At 56.3% G+C, this 23,928-nt stretch overlaps 3 protein-coding genes across 3 annotated transcripts; 2 read left to right on the top strand and 1 right to left on the bottom strand.

The window, feature by feature from the left end:
• Positions 1-122: 122 nt before the first annotated feature.
• Positions 123-11,961, top strand: Fzr1 (fizzy and cell division cycle 20 related 1). Its single transcript, NM_001108074.2, is given in 14 exon segments — positions 123-234; positions 7,041-7,164; positions 7,297-7,422; positions 7,498-7,561; positions 7,690-7,817; positions 7,973-8,055; positions 8,146-8,329; positions 9,371-9,436; positions 10,096-10,198; positions 10,279-10,463; positions 10,719-10,952; positions 11,212-11,316; positions 11,587-11,679; positions 11,775-11,961. Coding segments are annotated over 13 exon segments (1,482 nt in total). The 5' UTR covers positions 123-234; positions 7,041-7,095; the 3' UTR covers positions 11,817-11,961.
• Positions 11,962-13,674: 1,713 nt separating this feature from the next.
• Tektip1 (tektin bundle interacting protein 1) lies at positions 13,675-15,434 on the top strand. Its single transcript, NM_001109605.1, has 4 exons — positions 13,675-13,762; positions 14,533-14,771; positions 14,852-14,977; positions 15,246-15,434. The coding sequence occupies exons 1-4, from the start codon at positions 13,680-13,682 to the stop codon at positions 15,416-15,418; spliced, it is 621 nt and encodes a 206-aa protein (NP_001103075.1). The 5' UTR covers positions 13,675-13,679; the 3' UTR covers positions 15,419-15,434.
• Mfsd12 (major facilitator superfamily domain containing 12) lies at positions 15,319-21,989 on the bottom strand. The gene is given in 10 exon segments (NM_001108730.1): positions 15,319-15,713; positions 15,800-15,930; positions 16,501-16,595; positions 16,695-16,865; positions 17,299-17,391; positions 17,479-17,571; positions 18,071-18,256; positions 18,331-18,469; positions 19,266-19,476; positions 21,673-21,989. Coding segments are annotated over 10 exon segments (1,431 nt in total). The 5' UTR covers positions 21,962-21,989; the 3' UTR covers positions 15,319-15,690.
• Positions 21,990-23,928: the final 1,939 nt, after the last annotated feature.

Below are 23,928 nucleotides of genomic sequence, written 5' to 3' on the forward strand. Positions count from 1 at the left end.
TGTTGCGCTGGGCGGCGGGGCCGGTCGCGGGCGCGCGCGCGGCCTGCGGGACAGACGGGGGGAGGGAGTCGGGTTGCCGCTGAGTGCCGCCATATTAGCCACCGCGGAGGCCGGGGGATTCCCGTGAGCGGCGGCGGCGGGGCCTGGCGCAGCGGCGGAGCCTCGAACGGGCGCGGCGTGTTCCTGAGACCAGCGGGAACCGGCGGGAGCCGGCTGGCGACCGGAGCGAGGCAGGTGAGGACAAGGGTGACTCGGGGACCCGCCCCCTAGCCGACCCCTTCCTTCTCAGAGGCTCCAGTGCCGCCTGACCCTGAACCCCACATTCCAGCGACCACCAGCTCGGTCCGGACCCCGCCAGCTCTCTGAGTCTGTCAGAGAGTCCTCCATCCCCAGAGCTCTACTCTGAGCCGTGCTCCCGGAATCCAGGGCACCACCCATACTGCTCCTCGGAACCCCAGAATGCAAACCCATCTTCCAGATGAGTCCCTGCGTCACCCCAACCCTGAGTCCCCTCACCTGGCAACCTCGCCTTGACCTCGCCCTGTCCATCACAGCAATCATCCCCAGAGCCTTGTTCTGAACACAGCAATGTACAAATCCAAGACATTCCACATGTTGCTACTCAGGACCCTAAGTCAGGCTCCTTGCACCCCCAAATCCAAGTTACCCTTACTATTTCCACCAAAACCCCACAATGGAGATGAGGTCCTGAGTCAGATCCCAGAGCCGTCTGTCCCCAATGACCTCACCCTGTCTGTCATCAACACTATTCTTTTGAGCTATATATCCCATTTTGGGAATTCTTCCCCATGCTGATCACCCAAGACTCTACAACTGCAAACCTTTCACCTACACCCTATTGACTTCCGAATGTAAATCCCCCTGCCTCAGATGCTCCCTCCATCCAAACTGGGGTCTGAGTCAACCTCCAGAGCCCAGGAATCTCACATCTGGCAGTCCCCTGTGGAAGGGATTGTGGACTAAATTTGCCATGTAACACCCAGTGGTTCAGCCAACAACCAGGTCTCATCTCAGGGGAGACATGGTCAGAAACCACAGATATTCTGTGTCCCCAAACCCACCATATGCTCTGAACCTCCACTCTGTGTCTCCAAATGCAAGTCCAGGTCCCTCCATCCTCTATCCCTGAGTCAAAGCCATTGTCCCCTACAAAGCCCTCAAATCACCCCACCAGCTTCACTTGTCTCCAAGCTATAAGCCTGGGACTAACCCCTGTAGGGTATTCCCTTCCTACCCTACTCCTCCAATTCACTCCTAGTTGACAGCACCTGGTGGGAAGGATGCCCTCCACCCATCCTGTGTGAGAGGTGACCTCATTCCTCTGGCTGCTGAGTCCCAATCCTAGCTCCTTCCTGCAGTTTGAATGAGCGTGATTTCCCAGTGAAGATTCACCCAGAACAGACACCACCTCTGGCTCTGGGGATCAGGACTTGGAAAGGGAGTTTGGCGGCTCTGGCTCTCATGGGGCTGGGAAAGCATGTGTTGTAAATATTAATGGAGTTCTCAGGTGTGGATTTGGTACTTGAGGAATTTAGCCCATGGCTTATGGGTCACTGGCTTGTTTAAGGGTGTCTTCTCTTTGCCAGTACTAGCCCTTTGCTTCCTTCTGATAGAGGGTCAGGAGCTAAGTGCACTGCAGGAGTCTTGGTGTTTTATTTCCTGGTTCTGGGCCTGAAACCTAAGGCACATGGCTTAAAAGAGAGAGGTCACTAATGAGCCTCAGCCCCTTACTGGGAGATTCTAGGCAGGGGCTCCACCCCCGACCACGCCCAATGCCTTCTTTACCTTTAAATTTTGTTTTTAAAACTGTATGTGGGTGCTGGGCTGAAGTGATTTATGTGGAGGCAAAGGCAGGTGGATCTCTGAGTTCAAGGCCAGCCTGGTCTACGGAGTGAGGTCCAGGACAGCCAGAATTGCACAGAGAAACCCTGTCTGGAAAAAACAAAACAAAAACAATGTATGTGTGGCTTTTTGGTTATTTTTATGTGTATGGGTATGTTTCATGCATGTATGTCTGGGTACCACATTTGTGCCTGATGCTGGTAGAGACTGGAAAAGGGTGTCAGATCCCCTGGAACTGAAGTTAAAAACAGCCTTGAGCTGCTTTGTAGGTGCTAGGGATTGAACTCAGGACCTCTGGAAGAGCAGTCAGTGCTCTTAACCACTGAGCCATCTCTCCAGCCGTAAGGCTGTGTTTATTTTTTGTGTATAAGTGTGTATCTGTGTGTCTGTATGTTTGCCCCTGGCATGCAGTGCCCATAGAAGCCCACCCGGGTGCCGTGTCCTACGCCTGGAGCTGCAGGTGGTTCTGAGTCGCTTAGTATGGGTTCTGGGAACCAAACCTGGGCTCTTGGCATGTGGTCTTTATGGTTGAGCCATCTCTCTAGCCCCATTTTTAAATCGTGTGTGTGTGTGTGTGTGTGTGTGTGTGTGTGTTTCTAGGTTTCTCTCAGGCAGGATCTGACTCTGGGGCTTTGGACCACAGAGACTTTCAGTTCTGGGTTATGTAGAAAGAGTGGGCTCTGTGGTCCTCTGAAGCCTGTGAAGATCTGAGAAAGGGGCTTGGAATTTTAGAAACTGGCAAATCCTGGGAGTGCGTGGCCTGTCTGCTGGGACCGAGTGCTGTGTGGGGAGCAGTCCAGAGCCTCTGCTGCTCCCTTGTGGCAGATTCCTGCCACACAGTCAAGGTCCAGGACAACATTTCCCTGCCTCAGCCTCCTGCTTGCCACTTGGCCTTTCTTTAGCGATTAGGTGCGGTCTGTGGCCCCATACCCGAAAGTTGTACATTTTTGGCTGGTTGGTTTGTTTTGAGACACGGTTTCTCTGTGTAGCCCCGGCTGTCCTGGAACTCATTCTGTAGACCAGGCTGGCCTCCAACTCACAGAGATCCACCCGCCTCTGCCTCCCAAGTACTGGGATCAAAAGCATGTGTTATCACTGCCCAACTTGTAGGGGGTTTTGTTTTGCTTTTAAGATTTATTTTTTATTTCGTGTGTGTGTGTGTGTCTGTGTGTGTGTGTCTGTGTCTGTGTATGTCTGTCTGAGGCCAGAGAGGATGTTGGATGCTCCAGAGCTGGTCTTAGAGGTGATCCTCCACTACGGCAGCGTGTGCTGACTCAGCGCTCGCGCTCTCTCTCTCTCTCTCTCTCTCTCTCTCTCTCTCTAAGTGTGTGTGTGTGTGTGTGTGTGTGTGTGTGTGTGTCTGCACCCACTTGTCTCTGTGTGCGTGTTGTCAGACGGAGCCTGCAGAGGTGAATTCTCTCTGTCCACCTCATGGGCCACTGGGCTGCAGCTCAGGCCTGTAGGCTTGGCTGCAGTTGCCTTCCAGACCGTCTCCCAGCCGGCTTTTCTGGGTCTTCTTTTTTTTTCTTTTCTTTTCTTTTTTTTCGGAGCTGGGGACTGAACCCAGGGCCTTGCGCTTCCTAGGCAAGCACTCTACCACTGAGCTAAATCCCCAACCCCCTGGGTCTTCTTTCTAACCACAGTCTCAGTGTAGCTCAGCCTGAGACACTCAACAGTCCTCCTGCCTTAGCCTCCCATGTGCCAGGTGGCAGGTGTCCCTGGCCCCACAAAGGCTGTGGGGGTGAGCTGCTGTGTCCCTGCCCACCTGGGACTCTGTCTTCACCGGCCTTGCCTTTAGGAAAGTTGATTTTTATTAATTTTTGTTTAGATTTTTATCTGCTTAATGCAGATAACATTCTCACGTCCCACATTTTATTAAAATGGACAATCGTGGTTTTTATGTGTTCACCGGTATCTAGTTCTGTGATTCACTCTACTGGGTGCTACCCCAGCCTCCAGAGCGTAGGAGCCTACTTCTGGTCTGAACTAGAAGTTTCCTGTTATGGTTTCCCTGGTCCATGTCCCTGGAGTCTGGGGATAGACCTGGGCCATGTCCCTGGAGTCTGGGGATAGACCTGGGCCATGTCCCTGGAGTCTGGGGATAGACCTGGGCCATGTCCCTGGGGGCTGGGATGGACCTGGGCCATGTCCCTGGGGGCTGGGATGGACCTGGGCCATGTCCCTGGGGGCTGGGATGGCAGCAGGCTTTGATCATCTGCTCTGCCCTGAGCTGTAGCTAAGCCCCCTCCCTCCCTGTTCTAGGACTGCCACCCCCAAGGTGGCAACATAAGGAAAAGGTAACACACATTGTTACTCTTGCTGAGTTGTTCTTTTCCATCCCATCCTAGCACAGAGGCAGGACCCAGGCCACCACATAGACAGCATCCTCTAGCCCTGTGCCTGCCATAAGGAATCTGGGGGTATAGTGTGTGAGGTTTTCACACACAGTTGGCATACATGAATGATGCCCTGGTCACATGGAGAACAGTGGCAGGGGTCTCTCCCCCATGGGCCAGCTCGGTAGGATGTGAGGTCAGCTAGAACCTGCCTGGCTGGGACAGGGTGCGACCTCTTGGTGCAGGAGTACATGGGTGTATGTATGCAGACTGGGAGTTCTCTTGCACCCTGGGCCTTGGTCAGACTGCAGACACCTGAGCAGCTGTAGTACCCCTGGGGTCCCTGGCTGAATGGGGCTGTCAGGATCTCCCTCTGCTGGTCTCCATGGCTAGAAGGTGGCTTTGAGGGAGTAGAAGGCTAACTTGGAGCCTGTTAGGGGCCTGTGTCACTGGGAAATCCCTTCCTTTGACACCTGAGGGTATCTGGAGACTACAGGCCCTTGTCAACAATAAATTCTGTGGGACATCTGATCCAAGGTCACACATGGGAGGGGCCCTGTGTCCAGGCACCCCCCAGATGGGCAGTGCTAGAGGAGCTGACCGCAGACTCCAGGCCGCAGCTCTGTCCTCTCACGGCTCAGCTCCTCAGAACCCCTGTCACTGTGTGTGCCAGGCTGACAGCTCTACAGCCAGACCATATCCCTGTGCTGGTCTCCCATGGCTGGAAGGTGGCTGTTGCAGCCGTGGCAAGGGAAGAGTGGGGTGAAGAGGCCCAGTGCGTTGCTGTGTGCCTGGGTGGCAGTGGTGCCAGGGTGTCGGGGGCAGCTGACCGCCAACACTGGGGTACCTTGAGCAGTCTCTGCTGCCCTCATTGGTAGTGTTCCTGATTCCAGAAACATGCATGCCTGTTGGGACTCAGGGTGTTCATGACATGGAGTGGGTAGAGGCCAGGAATGCAACTCAGTACCCTGCAGGGCCCACCAAGCCCCATAGAAAGTGATATGGGCCTGAGGCTACAGTGCAGCACACTGAGTCCCCACACATGGCTATGGGTGGGAGCTCTCCTTCAGGTCCTTGACACACTAGCTGTGGGGACCAGTTTTTCATGATCTGTGGCCTCTGGAAGGAGTGACCAGTGGTTGCAGGCCAGGTGGGCTGAACTTGCTTCCTCAGGGAGCTTCCTGGTAGCAGGGGCGGGAGGGCCAAGCAAAAGCACAGGTGCACAGTGGAAATGGGCGGCTGGGCCCTGGCTCCCACTAGCAGTCTAGGGCAGGCACAAACTGACAGCCCATCACATCTGTGGCCTCACTTCCTAGTGTGCTTGGGCCCAGCTGGGTACTAAGTACTGCTAGTAGCTTCCTCAGTGTCCTGTGACACAGCAGGAGAGGGCCTGGTGACACTGACACACACAGGAAGGTGTAGGACCCAGTGCTGCTGAAGGCTCTGTCCTCTCAGAGTCAGCTTCTCACCTACAGTGACAAGGTGACACGTCTGAACAGGCCCCCAGCCTTTTGCTGTCCTGGCTTTGTGTCCTCTAGGTGTAAGCAATCTAGCTAGTGTACCTGAGGATGGACTTGAACTCATGATCCTCCAGGGAGCTGAGGCTGGAGGATCACGAGTTCCAGTGTCAAGGACACTGTGTCAAGGACAGTGGGTGGATAGAGTGGTGGGCATGGTCCCTATCATGGAGCCCACCTTGTGTGACATTTCTGTCTTGGTCCCTCATTGAGCACGATGTTCTTGAGGTCACATTAGTGCATGTAGATGGACCTGCTGTGTGTCTGTCCATTCCTGTCCTCCGCCCCTGAGCCTGCAGGGTTTTGTGTGCACTTCCTGGGTCACATTCTTTGACTGTTGAAGGGACTGGGCAGAGAAGGTGCTGGCTCCAGGGAGGCTGGAGGCCGGTGTTGAGTACAAGCTTCAGTGTGGGAAGGGAGTGGATGTTCTAGAGAAGGAGCTGGAGCCCATCTCTTGCTTCTGCCTTTGTGTTTCTCTCTAGTCAGTATACTCAACCTTGGGTTCATGCCCAGAGGGGTCTGTGGTGGTGACTGGGGGCCGGGGGTGGGGTGGGGTGGAGGTGTGTGTATGCACACACGCTCATGAGATGTGGGGCGGGGCAGGTAGGAGGGTGGGAAGAAGCTGAAGCCCTGGAGCCCTGAATTGGATACTGTGCTATCAAATAGTACCTGCAGCCTATGGGCTGAGCAAAGCGCTGGCCACGGCCTCTGCTGTGGCTGACCTCGCTCTCCCATCTCAAGTGTAAACATGAGCACCAAAGATCATCAGCCACAGTTGCTCCTGTTGCCAAAGGAGTCCCCAGTCCCCCCTTCAGTCATGACTGGACACTGGCCCCACCTCTCTCTAGGGACTGAGCCTCACCACACATACAGCATGATGGGCTGGCCTAGGACCCTGATGAAATGTCAGAACCAGGATGGAACCCACACCCACCCACCCATATCTCCTCTTCAGGCTAAGGGATGCTGAGTACTTGGCTGATATGGTGACATATACCTGAGGCAGGACAAGCAATATTTCAGGGTTATCCTTGGCTACACAGAGGGTTGGAGACCAGCCTGAGCTGCATGAGACTTTGTCTCAAAAATAATAAGTCAGGCAGTAGTGGTTTAACCCAGCACTCAGGAGGCAGAGGCAGAGGCAGGTGTTTGAGTTCAAGGCCAGCCTGTTCTACAGAGCAAGTTTCAGGACAGCCAGGGCTACACAGAGAAACCCTGTGTCTCAAAACAGCAACGAAAGATTTACAAGAAAAGTGCAGCCTGGCCTTCCCCATTGTTGTGTCCCAGAGGCCTGGACTTGTCTTGTGTTTCTGCCCACCCACAGGCTACCCTCGCAGGCTAACCTCGGCTGCGGGCCCCGCCCCGCCTGCCCGCCTGCCATGGACCAGGACTATGAGCGACGGCTCCTGCGACAGATCATCATCCAAAATGAGAACACCGTGCCGTGTGTAAGTGACAGGCCATCCTGTTAAGTCCCCCAGAACAACATCACCTGTAGATCCTGACTCTGTCCAAGGGGCACTCTAGGGGCCTGCATTCCACTTGAAGGTCACCCCCACTAAATCCCAAACCCTTCACAGGTCTCAGAGATGCGGAGAACCCTGACACCAGCCAACTCCCCAGTGTCCTCTCCCAGCAAGCATGGTGACCGCTTCATCCCCTCGCGGGCCGGGGCCAACTGGAGCGTAAACTTCCATAGGATCAATGTGAGTACCAGGCAGGGCACTGAACTGTTGCCCTGAGGAGGGGACAGCGTCATGTTGAGATGTCCTCTCTCATAGGAAAATGAGAAGTCCCCCAGCCAGAACCGCAAAGCCAAGGATGCCACCTCAGACAACGGCAAAGGTGAGGGGTTGGCCCCATCCCTTCCCACAAACCCCTGGCAGCTAGTCTGGCCTCCCCCTGGGTGCCCCCCTCTGCATATCCCACCCACCTTAAGCCCCGCCCCATGGAGACACACCCACCCCTTACAGATGGCCTTGCTTACTCCGCACTGCTGAAGAATGAGCTGCTGGGTGCCGGCATCGAGAAGGTGCAGGACCCACAGACAGAGGATCGGCGGCTGCAGCCATCCACCCCAGAGCACAAGGGTCTCTTTACGGTGAGCCAGGCGGCAGCCACTGACCCTCAAGGCTGGGGTCCTGTCTATTCTGTCCTTTCTGCTGCTTCCACCCTGTCTGTGTCAGCTTTGGGGTGCTCATGGTTCCCCAAGTCATGAGACCGCAGAAGCCACTCAACCCAGTTTCCTACCCCCAGTATTCCCTCAGCAGCAAGCGCTCGAGTCCAGATGATGGCAACGACGTGTCCCCATATTCTCTATCCCCAGTTAGCAACAAAAGGTAAGCCAGGGCTGGGTCCCGAAGTATCCTGGACTGGCGGTGGGGTACCGGGTCTAGGGGGGCAAAAGCGGCAGCCTACTATCCTCACAGTCAGAAGCTGCTGCGGTCGCCTCGGAAGCCCACGCGCAAGATTTCCAAGATTCCCTTCAAGGTGCTGGACGCGCCAGAGCTTCAGGACGACTTCTACCTCAACCTGGTGGACTGGTCCTCCCTCAATGTGCTCAGCGTGGGGCTAGGCACCTGCGTGTACCTGTGGAGCGCATGCACCAGCCAGGTGGGCACCCAGGCACCCGTGCTCCTCCTTGGGGGTCTGACCAGTACAGCAGCCAGTGCAACACAGGGCCAGGCCTTTCAGGGGTGTACCCAGGAGGGCGCAGCCCACATGCCCCTCACTCTAACAGTAGGTTTAGGTGGGGTCCTATATCTGCTCTGCCACAGGGCTCCGATGCTCAGGGAGGCGGAATGCCAGAAGTTTGACAGTTACAGCACTGGGCGGGTGTGAGCAGTAGGGAAGCCGCGGGACAGGGCTCTGGGGATGGGGAAGCACAGTCTGAGGTGGGGGACCGCCAGAGCTGGCTCGGGGGTCCCTGGGCCTGCAAGGAGGCTGGGATTGTTGTATTCTCAGTCTCTTCGGCATTCAGGTGCCACAGAAGAGCTGAGAATGGAGTGGGGGGCCGCGGGGGCCAAAGGGGAAAGGAGGGAGTTCCAGCTGGCCCCATAGGGGGGTCTGGGGGGGTTAGTCCTTGTGGCCGTGGCTGGGAGAACAGGGAGGCCTTCTCTGTGGCTCCCCACGGCAGATCCTGATGAAGAGACAGTCCGTGGTTATGAGACATTATTTATTGTCATGGCAGAAAGTGGATGAGTAAAACTACCCCACTTCTCAGAGTGAGCCTGAGACTAAATACCTTTTGCAGGGAGGAGTGTCTGGGAAGGAAAGTTCATTAGCTAACCCTCCAGGCCTTTGGGTACCTCATAAGAAAGATCTGTCTTGGGGTTGGGGATTTAGCTCAGTGGTAGAGCGCTTGGCAAGCGCAAGGCCCTGGGTTAGGTCCCCAGCTCCGAAAAAAATTAAAAAAAAAAAAAAAAAAAAAAAGAAAGATCGGTCTTGAGCCTATGTGACCTGTGGTCACATCCTCTACCTGTTGGAGGGGCTTGGGGTGTTGCCCTTTCATACTCATGGCCACAAATCTGTGGAGGGCTGACCAGTTTCCTGAGAACGGGCAACACGCCTCCCATCCCTTCAGGGTCTCCGGGGTCTCTAGCCCCCGGAACCAGGCTGCCTTTCACAGCCCCATATCTAACCTCCTGCCAACAGGTGACCCGGCTCTGTGACCTCTCCGTAGAAGGGGACTCAGTGACTTCCGTGGGCTGGTCTGAGCGGGTGAGTGTAGAGGGCTGGGTTCTGGGGCTACCTCCCCCCAACCCCCCATGGCAGAGCCCAGATGACTAAGTATGGCTGCTTACTGTCCCTAGTGTGCTCAGGTGTACACACCACACTGTCTAGCCACACCTCAGCCTTTTTTTTTGAGACTGTGCTGGTCCTACTGCAGCCCGACTCCTGGATGGAAGTGTGGCCTGCCCCAGCTGGAGCTGGAGCAGTGCTGCCTGAGTGGTGACGGACTGCCACTTTTGTGACCAGGAGACTCCACTGCTAGAAACACTGGGGAGAGTTTGAGCAAAGCAGCTTGTAGAGGCAGCCTGTAACCCAGCATTCCAGAGGCTGAGGCTGGAGGATTGTCCTTAGTTTGAGGTCAGCCTGGGCTCAATTTTGAGTGTGTGGCTAGCCTGGAATACTGAGTGAGCCCTTGTTTTAAAAAGCAAAACGAGGGGTTGGGGATTTAGCTCAGTGGTAGACGCTTGCCTAGGAAGCGCAAAGCCCTGGGTTCGGTCCCCAGCTTCGTAGAAAAGAAAAAAAAAAAAAGAAAAAGCAAAACGACAGAATGAGCTTACAGAGATAGCCCTGAGTCTCTGTGGAGGGTGAGCTGGGTGAGCTGCTCTACCATGCCCACCTGATGGACACCTGCCACACTGTCACCCTAGGGGAACCTGGTGGCAGTCGGCACACATAAGGGCTTCGTGCAGATCTGGGATGCTGCCGCTGGCAAGAAGCTATCTGTGCTGGAGGGACACACAGCGCGCGTGGGTGAGCATCCAGCCTCCCCAGCTGCGTCCCCGGGCCCCAGCCTTGGAGCAGGACACAGCTAACCTGCTGTTACCCTGTAGGGGCGCTGGCCTGGAATGCTGACCAGCTGTCATCCGGTAGCCGGGACCGCATGATCCTGCAACGGGACATCCGCACACCAGCACTGCAGTCAGAGCGGCGGCTGCAGGGCCATCGACAGGAAGTATGCGGCCTGAAGTGGTCCACAGACCACCAGCTGCTCGCCTCGGGGGGCAATGACAACAAGGTAGGGCTGTGTCCCCCAAGCTCCTGCTAGAACCGGGGACAGGCATATGTGACCTGATGCCCCCAAGGGAAAGGGTGGGTTTACAGGGTGCACAGAGGTCATGGCCTGGGTATTGGAAACTTGTATGTCGGGGGTCATCTTGAGGACTTTGTCCCTAGAGCTGGCCTGGAGGTGTGCGCATGCCTCTGGGTTGTGCCTGCCTTGCATCCTTGGTCCCTGAATGGGCCTTGGTCATAGCCCTGCCCTGCCCTGCAGCTGCTCGTGTGGAACCACTCAAGTCTAAGCCCTGTGCAGCAGTACACGGAGCACCTGGCAGCCGTGAAGGCTATTGCCTGGTCACCACACCAGCATGGACTGCTGGCCTCTGGTGGTGGCACTGCCGACCGCTGCATCCGGTTCTGGAACACTCTGACAGGCCAGCCTCTGCAGTGCATTGACACAGGCTCACAAGTGTGCAACCTGGCCTGGTCCAAGCATGCCAACGAGCTGGTAAGTGCACAGTGGGTGTGGGGAGGATGAAGAAACTGCCCAGAGCAGTCTGAGCCTGTGGGAGCATGGGGCTGAGACCCTGCCTGCTGCCTGTGTACTGTGTGATGTCAGCCTGGGCGGAGGAATAGGCAGTGCAGGCCACAGCATGTGTCCTGGTCAGTCCCATCTCTGAGGCAGCAGGGGCCTCCAGACTCCATTGAGGGAAGCCCACAGGGAATCCCCAGGTCCTCTGAGCCCTGATGCCTAGCTCCTCCTCTAGGTGAGCACACATGGCTACTCACAGAACCAGATCCTCGTGTGGAAGTACCCGTCCCTTACACAGGTGGCCAAGCTCACTGGCCACTCGTATCGTGTCCTCTACCTGGTGAGTGTTGGCCACTGTCACTGTCAGCATCCTGGGGCTCCATGTGGCAGGCCTTGCTGGGAAGGTCAACATCAGCCTAGCCTTCCTGCTGTCATAATAGAAGCCACCACTAACAACCCACAGTTTGGGAAGTGGGGAGTCCCATCTACTAGACCTCACTCCACAGGGTACAGGCCTCCATACCATACCAGTTTCAGTGTCTCCTGCCTGGGTGCAGAAGCTGCCTGTTGGAGCTGGAAAATAGCCAGGGCCCTTATGTCTCTTCTATAGGCCATGTCCCCTGACGGGGAGGCCATCGTCACTGGAGCTGGAGATGAGACCCTTCGGTTCTGGAACGTCTTCAGCAAGACACGCTCTACAAAGGTAACATGGCTGGGTGGGTGGTGGCCACACTTGCCCACCTGCTATTGCACCCCTGGGCACCCTAGCACACAGTCACTTGTGTCCCCTGTCTGCAGGAATCCGTGTCTGTGCTCAACCTCTTTACCCGGATCCGATAGACCCGCAGGCGGGATGCACGGCCCCATGGGCAGAGATGGAGTAGCCAGCATGCATGGGCCCTGCTGTACCTACCGTTCCCAGACGCATCTGGCGGGCGGGAGTCGGGCCGGAGACCCCAGAGTCTCATTAAATGCCTCATTGGGAGCTGTGGAGCCAGTGTCTGGGACAGGGACGTGGGGACCCTCAGCCAGATGGACACTTGCTACTTGTTACCACTGCCCAAGCCATATTGGACACAGCTGAGCAGGAGGCCGAGATCCCATCAAACCCCCAAACCCAGTGTCACCTGGGGACCCATGGACTGGAGCCGTTATGCCCCTCCCTGTAGCTACCCCAGGACACCCAAGCCAGAGAACATCCTGGGAGGCAGTGGCAGGGACCTGCTTCTCTTGCCCTGGGACACTAAGTGCGTTGACTCTGATTGCGTTGCCACCTTGTGTCTGTCTGCACCTCCTGTGACCCCTTCCCTGGTGTCACCCTGCCCTGTCCTCAGCCAGCTACTTTGCCTTGTCCAACTCTTCTTGGCCTCCTTTAAGCTTCCTAGGCCTTCCTGTCTTCAGACCCCATTTCTCCTGCCCCTCCTTACCTGGGCATCCATCCCCAGTATGGTGGTGGCCCATGGCGTGTGCACGTGTATATATATGTATTTGTGACACCTTGGGGTCTGTCTTGTGTGTTTTGTTGCATTGTCCCAAAATTGCTGATGGCTGGAGAAGCCACTGGGACACAGGTCATTATGGTGTTGGCTGCCTGCAGCCTAGGGGAGTCACAGCCTCAGGTGGCTTCTCCTGGCTTCATGAGGGAGGAGGAGAAGCCACTTGAGTATATCACCAGGGGGATGGTGGCAATGAACTAAGGAGGGAGGAGCAATGGTGGTCCAGAGGGGTATCTCGTGGATTCTTAAGTGAAGCCCAAGCTAGTGGTTCAAGGTTCAAGGCTACCTGTCCCCAAAAACAAAGTGCCCAATTGGGGACTTTAAAGTTATGCGCTAGTGCCACAGGCCCTTGTGGCCTCTTGCTAGTGGGAGTCCTGCTGGGCACACATGCAGCGGGTGTGTATGTGCAGCCTGCCTTCTGACTCCTGACATTCCTGGTGTGTGGGTCAGGGTTGGGCGGGACATACCTGCACTCAGGTGAGTCAGAGAGGAGAGAGGGGGTCAGGAACAATGCCTGTTACAGAGCCAAGCAGGGAGGGGCTGTGGCTCTGGCTCCCACCCATACCCCCCTACCCCCGTAAGAAGGCCAGAACCCTGACTGGCTGGGGCACCCCAGAGGCCTGACTGGAGCAGAACAAGCTCAGCATGTTAGCGACCAGAGGGGAGGTGATGTCTGCGAGGAAAGGAGCCCACATGGAGCCAGGCATGGTAGAGGCCCCGCCCACACAGGCGGCTGCAATTTGGCCTTTATTGTCAAGAGATACACAGGATGCAGACGCACTGACAGAAGCAGATGACCCTGGGCTCCGCACCCAGTGATGTCACCAAAGATTCCAACCAAAGGAAGACTCTGGGTGTCCACTTGTGTGGAACCCATACTTTGTGGTCCTTGCCTCTGGGTCTCTGCTGAGCACATGGCCGGCCACCCACGAGCCCTTCCTTGGATATGTCTTGAGGACACAGATGGGGCTGGTGGCTACAGTGGTTGGGTTGGGTATGAGCTCCCGCTGTGGTACAGGGAGAAAGCTGAGGGACACTCGGGGTCCCAGCCCTACTTTGGTCCTATTGGCTTCAGCCCCACACCAGGAAGTAAGCTGAGGTCATGGACTGTGGCTGCCCACTTCCTTGTTGCTGGGATACCTTTGTCCCTGTCAACAGTGGTCCCTGGGCCTTGGTGACTAGACCCTCTCGGAAGGCAGGGCCAGACATGGAAAACGTGAGGCGAGAGGCTACTCGGCCCTTTGTCCCTTCGGGCACCCTCGAACTCTACTTCCCTGACCATCTGTACCGGTGGGTCCCTGTATCTGGGACCTCTCCTCACCCAGACCCCAGACCCCCTTCCCTAACCTGACCATGTGGAAGGGGTTGGTGGAGGCAGTGTGCCCAGCCCCTCCTGGGTGTCTGTGTGTGGTCAGGGAGATGAGGAGTCACATTAGCTGAGGAACTTGATTCTCCTGTTCACGTGCTGTAGTGGCAGCTATGTGCCACAATACCCTTCACTTTTCTTGTTCTGTGAGTTTCCTAAACTCAGAGATCCTCCTGCCTTAGTGTGCTGAGTGTTTCCACCCACACCCAGCAGAGAAGTTCCATTTCATAGACCTGATCATATTTTGGCCTTCTGTAGTGCTAATGACAAGCCACCTCAGCCATGGGGCCCTTCTTTGCAAGAGCCACTACTGCAGCCTGCATGGCCTCCCATGCACACTGTACTCAGGAGCACTATCTCTGGGGAGTTACAGGCTAGTCATACTCCAGCTTGGTCCCGGCTTGGTCCCTCCCTCTCCCTCCTTCCTCCAGCATCCATAAGTGGCTCAAGGCTGAGGCAGGAGGATTGCTGCGAGGTCAACACTAGGCAACAGTGACAACTGCCTCAAGCAGGGCCATTCTCGGCTACATGAGATAAAGACTGCAGGTGGGGAAGTGCACAGAGGAGGCGCTGGGTAGAAACGGGGTGACTCTCACCCTATAGCACCTTTGCAAAGGGGTCAGATACTCCCTTGAGACAGGGAAACTGCCTGGGACCAGCAGGACGTCCCAGTTCAGTCCCCATGCTCCCACAGCAATGACTACTTGTCCATGGAAGGGCCCCGTTGGGCGCAGGCCATCAAGCAAGCTGTGCGCTGGAAGTTCACGCCCATGGGTCAGGACGCGGCCGGCCAGATGTGGTACACTGGCTTGACCAACTCGAATCCATGTGATGCCTGGTACATGCTGCCCCGCGCTCTCGACATGCCATACCGCGAGGCCCACACTCGCTGGCACGGCTGCTTCCAGAGTCGCCAGCGTGACCTGCCGCCCGGTGAGTGTCCTGCCCCCAGCCGCGCACAACCGTGGCTCTCACGCTGACACACACACTGCCCCTTCCACACCTCCCCACAGCCTATACACAGCACTTGCGGGAGACGGCCTTCTGGGACCCCGCGATACCTCCGCAGTACCTCAACCCTGGCACCCGCTGGGGGTGTCTGCAGTGGAGGGACAGGCAAATCCGTGGCAAGGAGTTCGGTGAGCTGAGGGGGATGGGGGTCAGGGTCAGTGCTGCACGTGGGTCACTCCACTCTCAGCGACAGAGGCAGGGGGATTTCAGTCCTGGAGGTAGCCTGAGCTAGCTAGTGTCAAAAAAAAAAAAAAAAAAAAAAAGCAGGAGGAGGACTAGGCGGGCAGTGGGTAGAGTTGCAGGAGCGCAGGATGGGCATGGCCTGGTGGACTCGGCCCGCACAAGGATTGAGGGGCGCCTGCCCCACGCGCAGAGCTAGTCTGGTCCTATCCGCAGTGGTCAACAGGAACCAGTTTGGGGCAGAGCTGCCCCGGCGGTCTGACTACGTGCAGGACCTGTCGCCGCCACATCGGCCGCGCTTCACTGCACAGGACTTCAAACAGCGGGGCCTGGACCGTCCCTACCCGGCCACTGGCCAGCCACCCCCGGTCTTCACCCCCACGCTCTGATAAAGCCGTGTTACTGATTCATGTGTCCGTGTCCCTGTAAGCCGGGCGATCTCTCCCACGTGCAGCCCAAGCATGTGTCCCCAGCAGCCTCCCCGAGGGCGGGTGCATCCTTGTCAATAGTAGGGTCGGGCACCCACGGGCTCTTAGGGCTCAGCAAGCTTGGCTGGTACCCCCCACCTGCATGCTGGGCCCTTTGACCCCGAGCGGGTTGGGGGATCGGAGGTCAGGATGTCTGTTTGGTCCTTCACCATGTCACCCTGGAGAGCCAGAAGTCAGGGCCGGTCTCTGGGGTCCCCTGAAATAAGGAGTGGGTTGGCGTTGTCAAGGGCGGGTCCCAGGTTGCACCCTGCCTCCACCCAAGTCCCACTGATGGAGACCCACGGGTGCGAATGCGAATGGGCCAGATGAGGATGCTGCAGAGAGCCAGGGCTGCGGCCACACCCACGCCTCCCGTCACTGCTGTCATCACCCAGTGGTAAAAGCCGATGCAGGCTCCGCAACACAGCTCAGAGCTAGGGAACAGAGAGAGAGTGGAGGGACATAGAAGGGAAGGTTCCAGTTGCTGGTTCCTGGAAATTGCTGCAGTGTCCCCTGAAACAGCCTCTGTGGCTCCCTTCTAAAGTTCCAGGGGACCCTAGACACATACCCCAAATATGTACACATGCATGCTGCATGCACTTGCTCATAGTACCCTGCAGTCCACAGCCCTGCCCCGGTCCCCTGGCTCCTGTATGGACTCCTCAGTCCTGCCCCAGGGCCTTTGCACAGGCCCTGTAATGGTACAGAGGTTCCCGCACAGGTTCTCAGGGAGCCTCCCAGCTTCCTGTCTGACTCCTATACCATCCCCTACCCCACGCTCAACCCCACTTCTGCATTAGCAGTTATGGACACAGCTGCCATTGTCCTGGGCCAGCAAGGGTGGCTGGGTGGCTCAGGAGCCCACACTATTAGGGTTTGAGTGGTTCTGCATTCCCTGCAGACAATGCCCTCAGCACCCAGCTTAAAAGAAACTCAGTGTTTGTTGGATAAACTGCCCAAAGTAAGGAATGTGTGCTCCCCAAGTATGAGGAACAGGGACTCACGGACAGGGATGCAGGCTCTGCACAGCCATGACTGCCAGCCCATTGGCCACTTTATCCGAAAAGCTCATAGCACCATACACGAAGGCTCCACTGTGCTGGGGGTACACACCACACCGGGTTAGTGCCCAGGACAGGATCCAAACCACGCCCCCAAGCTCCTAACCACGCCCCCAGGCGCCTCCCATCAGCCCTACCGTATGGGGGCCAATGAGGTCAGCGGTCATGGCTAGGGAGGTGACAAGGATGGTGGCACAGCCTGCACCCAACAGCAATGCGGCCCCATATACGGCCACACCCAGGTTATCTGCCAGGGCCACCCAAGCTGCAAAGGCCAGGATCACCAGCAGCCCGGTGAAGTAGGTCATCTAGGGAGGAAGGAGGTGAGGCCTGAGTAAGGCCACATTGCTGGGCACCCTGTGCCAGACACTCGCCCTCTCTGGTCCTCAGCCTAGTAAAAGGCTCCATTAAAACTTGTCTTATTCCACACCCAAGATAGACGCTACTGGTCTTTGCCCAGAGCAGACATTACTAATCCTTTGTTCCACGGCCAGGCCAGACATTACTAATCGATTTCCCATTCTGCATCTGGGTAGGCAGTCCAAATACTCCAGCCCACCAGGTATTGGAAGGAACAGTCTGGAGGTTTCCTGAGCCCTTCGACCAGAGGGCCCAAGAAGCCTGGACTCTGGGCTTTCGTCCCTGGTCTGCCTTGGCCGTGTGTGTGTGTGTGTGTGTGTGTGTGTGTGTGTGTGTGTGTCCCCACCCCTGCCTGCCTCCCCAGCAGCACCTGTCACTCACGTTTCTCCCTATGCGCCTGTTGATTGGCTTCATGAGGAAGGAGGAGAAGAAGCCACTCAAGTACATCACCAGGGGGATGGTGGCAATGAACTTCTGTGGAGGGAGAAGCAATGGCAGTCCAGAGGGGTATCTCGGCAGGGAACCCATCTCCCACTGTCTCCACACACATCCACAACTCACCTTGGGCAGGCTGAGAGAATAGGTCAGATACATGGCAATGTAGGTCTGAGACAGGTTCACAATAAGCCTTGTGGTCATGTACAGCAGGCCTACCTGTGGGTAGATCAGCAGGGGGACAAGCCAGGGCTCAGTAGGAGACCCAGTGCATTCCCTCCCACAAGTCAGGGATTTAAAAACAAGCTGAGGGCTTCTATAGTACTGACTCATTAAGTCTGATTGGCCAGTAGGCCAGGGCACCAGGAAGGGGCGGGGGATCTGTGATTGGTAATGTCTGCCCTAGCTGAGAAGTGGAAAGGAGTAATGTGTGTCCCAGTTGGGAAGTGGTGATGAGGATTTATGCCTACATGAAATGGAAGGCTGTTGGCGATGTCTGTCCTGGTAGTGAAATGGAAACCAGAAACATCCACCCTGAGCATGGAATAGACTGTGGAATAATAATGCATGGCCCATTGGAGATTAATGTCAGCTCTGCATGTAAACATAGAAGGTTGATTAGTAATGTCTGCTCTGGGTGTGACTGTGACACCCACTGGTAATGTCTGTCCTAGGTGGTGCTGGTATCTTCCTTGGTCTCCTCAGCCCCATAACATACCTGATAGAAAGCTGGCTCCTGAAGCCAATGTTTCCACAACAGCAGTGACTGGGGCACGGGGGCCACCAGGGGGCTGTGCTCATCGGGTTCGATCCCCCGGTGCTGGGGCCTGCGGCTCTCCTTGGTACCCAAGTGGAAGAGCAGCGAGAAGACGGCCCCCACACCCACCACCAGCAGGGCCAGGTTCTGGGGAGGAGAGCGGGTCAGCAATGGCTCTCCCAGGCTCCAGGACTCGGGGCTCGCATGCAGCCCTGACTTACCCGGAACACAGACACATCCTGGACTCCCAGCTGGTCACCCACACTGATGTTCTGGCCCCCGTGCGCAGAGCCCTGCAAATGCAGCAGCAACCAGGCCGCTCCATACACAGTGATGTTGGCGACCACAGTGAAGGCATACCTACAGGTGAGGGCTGGGCCTTAACACTTGGAGAGTCCACTAGAGGCTACGTCTGGCACACAGCAAGTGCTCAATAAATACTGTCTGTCAGCACACCGGTACACTATGCCCTAAAGTTTCAAACCGGTGGCTGTAGTAGCCACACCCTCAGCCTACCCTGCCCGTGTCTTCCGCTGAGAGACAGGCACCAGAACACATGGGTCACGTGACAACTTGGTCAGCTGAGTTCCTTTGAAGGGAGGCTGCCCCTGGAGGCCCAGCATGATCAGGTCACTTTAGGAAGCTGGCTTTAGGGTATACCCAGGACCACAACCACTCTGCCAGCCTCAGAGAAGTCTGAAGCACCTCAAATCCTGTAGCTACATTTTGGGCCAGGCACAGCGGTGCACACTGTTGTCCTAGATGCTCTGGAGACTGAGGCTAGAGGATAGCCTGGGCAAATTGGTAAGAAACTGATTCAAAATACATATATTTTTAAAAACCATGAGCTGGTTGATTGGTTGATGATGGTACACGCCTTTAATCCCAACACTCAGGAGGTAGAGATGGACTAATCTGGTCTACAGAGTGAGTTCAAGGACAGTCAGCACCGTACAGAGAAACCCTGTCCCCAAAACAAAACTCCCAAAACAAAAGGCAACAGCAAAAAACAAAAATAAAAAAGAGGGAAAAGAAGGGTGGAGGTCAGATGACACCAGCTCTGTGGGGATCACTGGCACAGCACACAGCTATAGATGACAGATACACCGTTCCTAGGGGACATCTGGCTAGATCACTGTCCCCAACCCTGCTGTACCTGAGGGCTGTGAGCTCCACCTTCTCGTGGTCACTGGTGGTCAGCTCTGGGATGAGGCTCAGGTGGGCAATCTGCGTGGCAGCCCAGCCAAACTGGAAGATGACGATGAAGGGCCCATAGTACAGCAGCGCAGCCCACTCAGGTGTGGCTTCCCCACAGCCCAGGCATGGGCTGAAGATGAATGGGAAGGAGAGCAGGACACAGACAGTGCCTATGATGGTAGAAAAGCAACACAGAAGGGTGAGGAGAGGTGGGGAGGGGCGAGGAGGGGTGAGGAGGGGTGAGGAGGGTTGGAGAGGAGTGAGGAGGGGTGAGGAGGGGTGGGGGTGAGGAGGGATGGAGAGGAGTGAGGAGGGGTGAGGAGGAGTGAGGGTGTGTGGGGAGGGGAGAGGAGGGTAGGGAAGAGCAAGGAGGGGCGGATAGGGGTGAGGGGCAGCCAAGGCAGGCAAACACAACAGAGCCCCCTCCACCCCTGCTCAGATGGAGAAAGGGAAGGACACTCTTGGCCAGGTGTCATCCTGACACCTTAAGGACCTGTAACTAGGACAGGCAGAAAGGACAAGAACGGGATCCCTCAATGCCTTGAGCTCGGGGTCAGCCCCATCACATCTACTCTCTGACCGATGTTCTCCTTTCCCAGCTGGGCAGGGAGGACTCGGAGCCCAGATGGCTTAGAGGGAGTCAAGGTTGCTCCTGGGCCTGGGGACAGAGCAGATCCTGCCACTATCCAGGACATACTGGGTGCCCAATCCTCCTCCAGGTACTCAGAAAAAATATACAATCAATGGAAGATCCTCCAGCATCCCATCATGCCCTGACCACCTGTCCTGTTCACTGCCTGTCCTGCCCCGGGGCCTTTGCACAGCTGTGACCTCCAGCCCCAGAGCCTTTGCACTGCTGCCCCAGATGCATCCACCCATCCCACCAATCTCTCACCCTGAGGTGTCCGCAGTCCCTGAGCTCCTCACACCGAGGGACTCCTTTGAGTTGTTTTTGCCCACCAGACCACAGGCTCCAAGGGTGGGTGTGGTTACCCCAGAGTTCCTTCTATATCCTAGGCAACCAGGCCAGGACTGGGGACACTAGGTCCCCAGGTGGGCTAACAACAGCGGTCTCTTTGCAGCTGAAGGGGGACACTATCACTCTATCTGGGGGAAGGCCATGGCACCGCAGAGCCCAGGCTTGCAATTAACTCCTGATCCTCCTGCCTCAGCCTCCCGAGTGCAGGGTACTGGGATGGCAGCCAGGGCTTTGGGTATGCTGTAAGCACTGTGTCCAACCCTTCCACACTAGTTTTAACTTGAGGCCACATGAAGACACAGAAAAACACCCTGCAGAAAGGACTTTGAGCCCCTGCCTGGCCACTGGGCTTCCAACTTCCCTTTCCTGCCCGGAGGTGACTTCACCACCTACCATGCTTTGGATTGAGAAATGAAACCAGCCTTCAGGAGGGGCGCCAGGAAGATCTTCAGGGGCTGCTCCAGGCAGGCGCAGTAAGGCCTGTGTGTTCTACCTCATGACCAAACCACACCCTGCTGTTTCTGGGCCTAGTTAACCATTGGCCTAGGAGTCATCCTGGTCTTCTCCAGATACTCAGCCTGGCCTCTCACAAAGCAGCCATCCCCCTGTTTCAGCTTTTGAATATGGTGACAGGTATGTAGGTTGTGCCTTGAAGCCCACACTAGATTACTAGTACCCCTTCTCTTTTTCCAGAATCTTCCTGGGGTCCACAACCTTAAATAATTCTGAGAAACTAGAAATTCCAGCCTCCAAGGCTGGCAGCTGCAGCTGGGCTGGTCACTGCGGTCTTGAAAAAAATGTCATCAAGGGGCAGGGCTGACTCTGCAGTCACTACCAGAGGCAAAGGGCCGGAGCCTCCAGGAACCAGGCTGGAATTCCACAGGGAGTGGCTACAACCCCAGGGCCAACCTCTCCACTGTCCACACCAAATGACGAGGACTCCATGCTGGGCCACCCCAGACAGGAGTCACAGGCGCATGGGATGAACAGAGAGAGGGAGGACACAGGACACGAGATGATAGTCAGGGAAGGAAGGGAGCTGGGGGGGGGGGGTCAGAGCTGTAAGACAGAGGAACAGAGGGGACAGAATCCTAAAAAGCTAGAGGGCCACGGATGGCAGTCAGTGAAGAGGATAGGATACAGGGTGACAGAGAGAGGACAGACACAGTGACATAAACGGGGAGATGGGACACAGCGTGACAGAGGGGAGAAGGAACACAGGGCCACAGCCACAGGGGAGGACGGACACGACGGACACAGGGGAGGATGGACACAGAATGACAGTCAGAGGGGAAGACGGACACGGGGGGGGGGGGGGGCCGGGAGGGAGACAGCCATAGGGGAGGACCGACACACAGGGCGACAGTCGGGGCGGAGGACGGCTCACCCGCTAGGTGCCAGGCCTTGCGGGGTCCGCAGCGTACGCAGGCGGCACGGTCGGCCTCGTAGCCCACGAGCGGCGTGCAGAGCCCGTCGGCCACCTGGCCGAGCAGCAGCAGCAGTCCCGCGCCGCGCGAGCTGTACCCGCGCACGGAGTGCAGGAACAGCAGCAGGTAGGTGAACCACATGCCGGCGCACAGGTCGTTGAGGAAGTGGCCGACCGCGAAGCTCAGACGCGCGGCAAGGGACAGCGACCGCGGCGGCCCCGGGCCTGCGTCGCCCGACGGAGGCGACATCGCGGCCGCAGATCGTACCTCACCGCACTGTGGCCCCGCGCCACCCGCGAAGCTACCCAGCTGCCGCTCCCTGGAGCCGCCTCAACGGGGCGGGGCCTCGGAGCAACGGCCACGCTCGCCAACCGGAGCCGCGCGTCTGGGCCTGGCGCCCAATCAGCAAGAGGAGGCGTGGCCTCTGTCCGCCGTACTCCTGCGGCCCTAACGCCGCCCGCTACAACGCCGGCTTTTTATCGTCGCAGTTCGTTTCTGTTTTACTTTCTTCGTGTTTTTAATTTCTTTGATTTAAAAAAAAAAGGTTTTGTTTATTTTCTAACAAAGGGTATCTTGTACCCCCGGCTGGCTTGACATTTTTGCTTAGCAAAAGACAACTTTGAAATCCCCATCGTTCTGCCTCCACCTCCATAGTTCTGGGAGTCACCAAATTTACCCTTTCCTGAAAGCTTTTTCTTTTGAGACAGGATTTCATGTAGCTCAGGTTAGCCTCAAGCGCAGTATGCAGCTGAGGATGATCTGAACTCCTGCTCCTTCTGCCTCCCTTCCGGACAGAACACCATGGGTGTGGTGGGGTTGCATCCACAAATCGCGACTTTTACCTTTCTGTTTTAACACAGGGTCTCACAAGCTATCCAGGCTAGCCCTGAAGTCCCTCTACAACCTAGGCTGGCCTTGAACTCTCAAGCCTCCAACCTCAGCCTCGAGGGTTGATGGGATTTCAGGCCTAATGCGTCAGGCCTGACCTAGCCAAGGGAGCCCAGATGTCTGCCGCCCATCCACACTCCTTCCTGCCGTGGGCCCCAGCTATCTTGCAACTGGAGTCTGGTGATCACTCCCGTTCTCCCTGCAGAAGGGGCCGGAATGAGAACATACGGGGTGATCCCATAAACTTCCAGACATACATGGTGAAGCACTTAAGGGACGTATTAGTGCTAATTAATTACTAATTACACATAATAGATGGGCAGAACATCAAAATACAGGCTAGTCTTTAATGAGGGCTGCTGGTGCCAGGCGCCCACGTGGCAGACGCCTGGGTTTCACTCCTACTTAGTGGGTGGTTCTGTGGAACACATCAGAAAGGGGAAGCCATGCCTCTGTTGGCCCGGTGACTCAGAGACACAGGTGCCACACACCCCTACACAATTCCAGGCCCAGATCATGGGACCTCAGAGGGACAACTGTCCTCCTACCCCCTCCTTGTGATGTGTTATTCTTTTTCCTTCCCCAGGCTGACCTCACGCTTAGCTCTGTAACTGAGGCCGGCCTTGGACTCCTGATTCTGCTGCCCCCACTTCCTAAGCACTGAATGAGAGGCCTGCACCATATCACCATATGCCTTCCTCCAGGGGCATTCAGAGACAGACATGCAGGCTGGTTCCAAATGGACTGGTCTTTCCTTTGCCTAAGACCCCACATGTGCTCCCAGCAACATGTGTGACCCAGGGGTGGTGGCCATTTCTTCCAACATTCTAGAGGCAGAGGCAGGAGAATCTCGAGTTTGAGGCAACCTGCTCTACATAGTAAGTTTCAGGACAGCCTGGGCTACAGACTGAGACCCTGTCTCAAGTTAAATAAATATACACAGACTTCCATCCTAGATCTAGGAGGTAGGGGCAGAAGCCTCCAGTTCTGATCCAGTCCTGGGCTGCACAACAGGAGGGGTGTCCCAGGCTGCTCTGGGAAGAGGCCTGGCTTGAGCTAGACATCAGATAACAGGCGTCTCGTGGCTCTTGGTGAAAAGAAAATTATACAAATTCTAGGTTTAGAAATATAAAAATTAAAAGAATAAACCCCAAAAGGCCACAGACCCAGGGCTAAGCCCTGCAGCCAGGACTAGCAGGCCATAAAGATAAAAGAGCACAAGAAACACTGTCCAGGCAGGACTGACAAGCCATAAAGAAAAGGAATGCAGGAACCAGCCTGAGTTAATGGGACTGATTCATGGGACGTCTGGCAGAAAGACATCTCCC

This window comes from Rattus norvegicus, chromosome 7 (genome assembly GCF_021556685.1).
Source record: "Rattus norvegicus strain SHRSP/BbbUtx chromosome 7, alternate assembly SHRSP_T2T, whole genome shotgun sequence".
Classification (NCBI taxonomy): domain Eukaryota; kingdom Metazoa; phylum Chordata; class Mammalia; order Rodentia; family Muridae; genus Rattus; species Rattus norvegicus.

What these genes read in the sequence shown, in the direction of transcription:
- Tektip1 (NM_001109605.1), top strand. Translation starts at nt 13,680, where the DNA reads ATGGAAAACGTGAGGCGAGAGGCTACTCGGCCCTTTGTCCCTTCGGGC. An exon ending in TTCCCTGACCATCTGTACCG is followed by an intron (nt 13,763 to 14,532) that starts GTGGGTCCCTGT and finishes ATGCTCCCACAG; the next exon opens with CAATGACTACTTGTCCATGG. An exon ending in AATCCGTGGCAAGGAGTTCG is followed by an intron (nt 14,978 to 15,245) that starts GTGAGCTGAGGG and finishes TCCTATCCGCAG; the next exon opens with TGGTCAACAGGAACCAGTTT.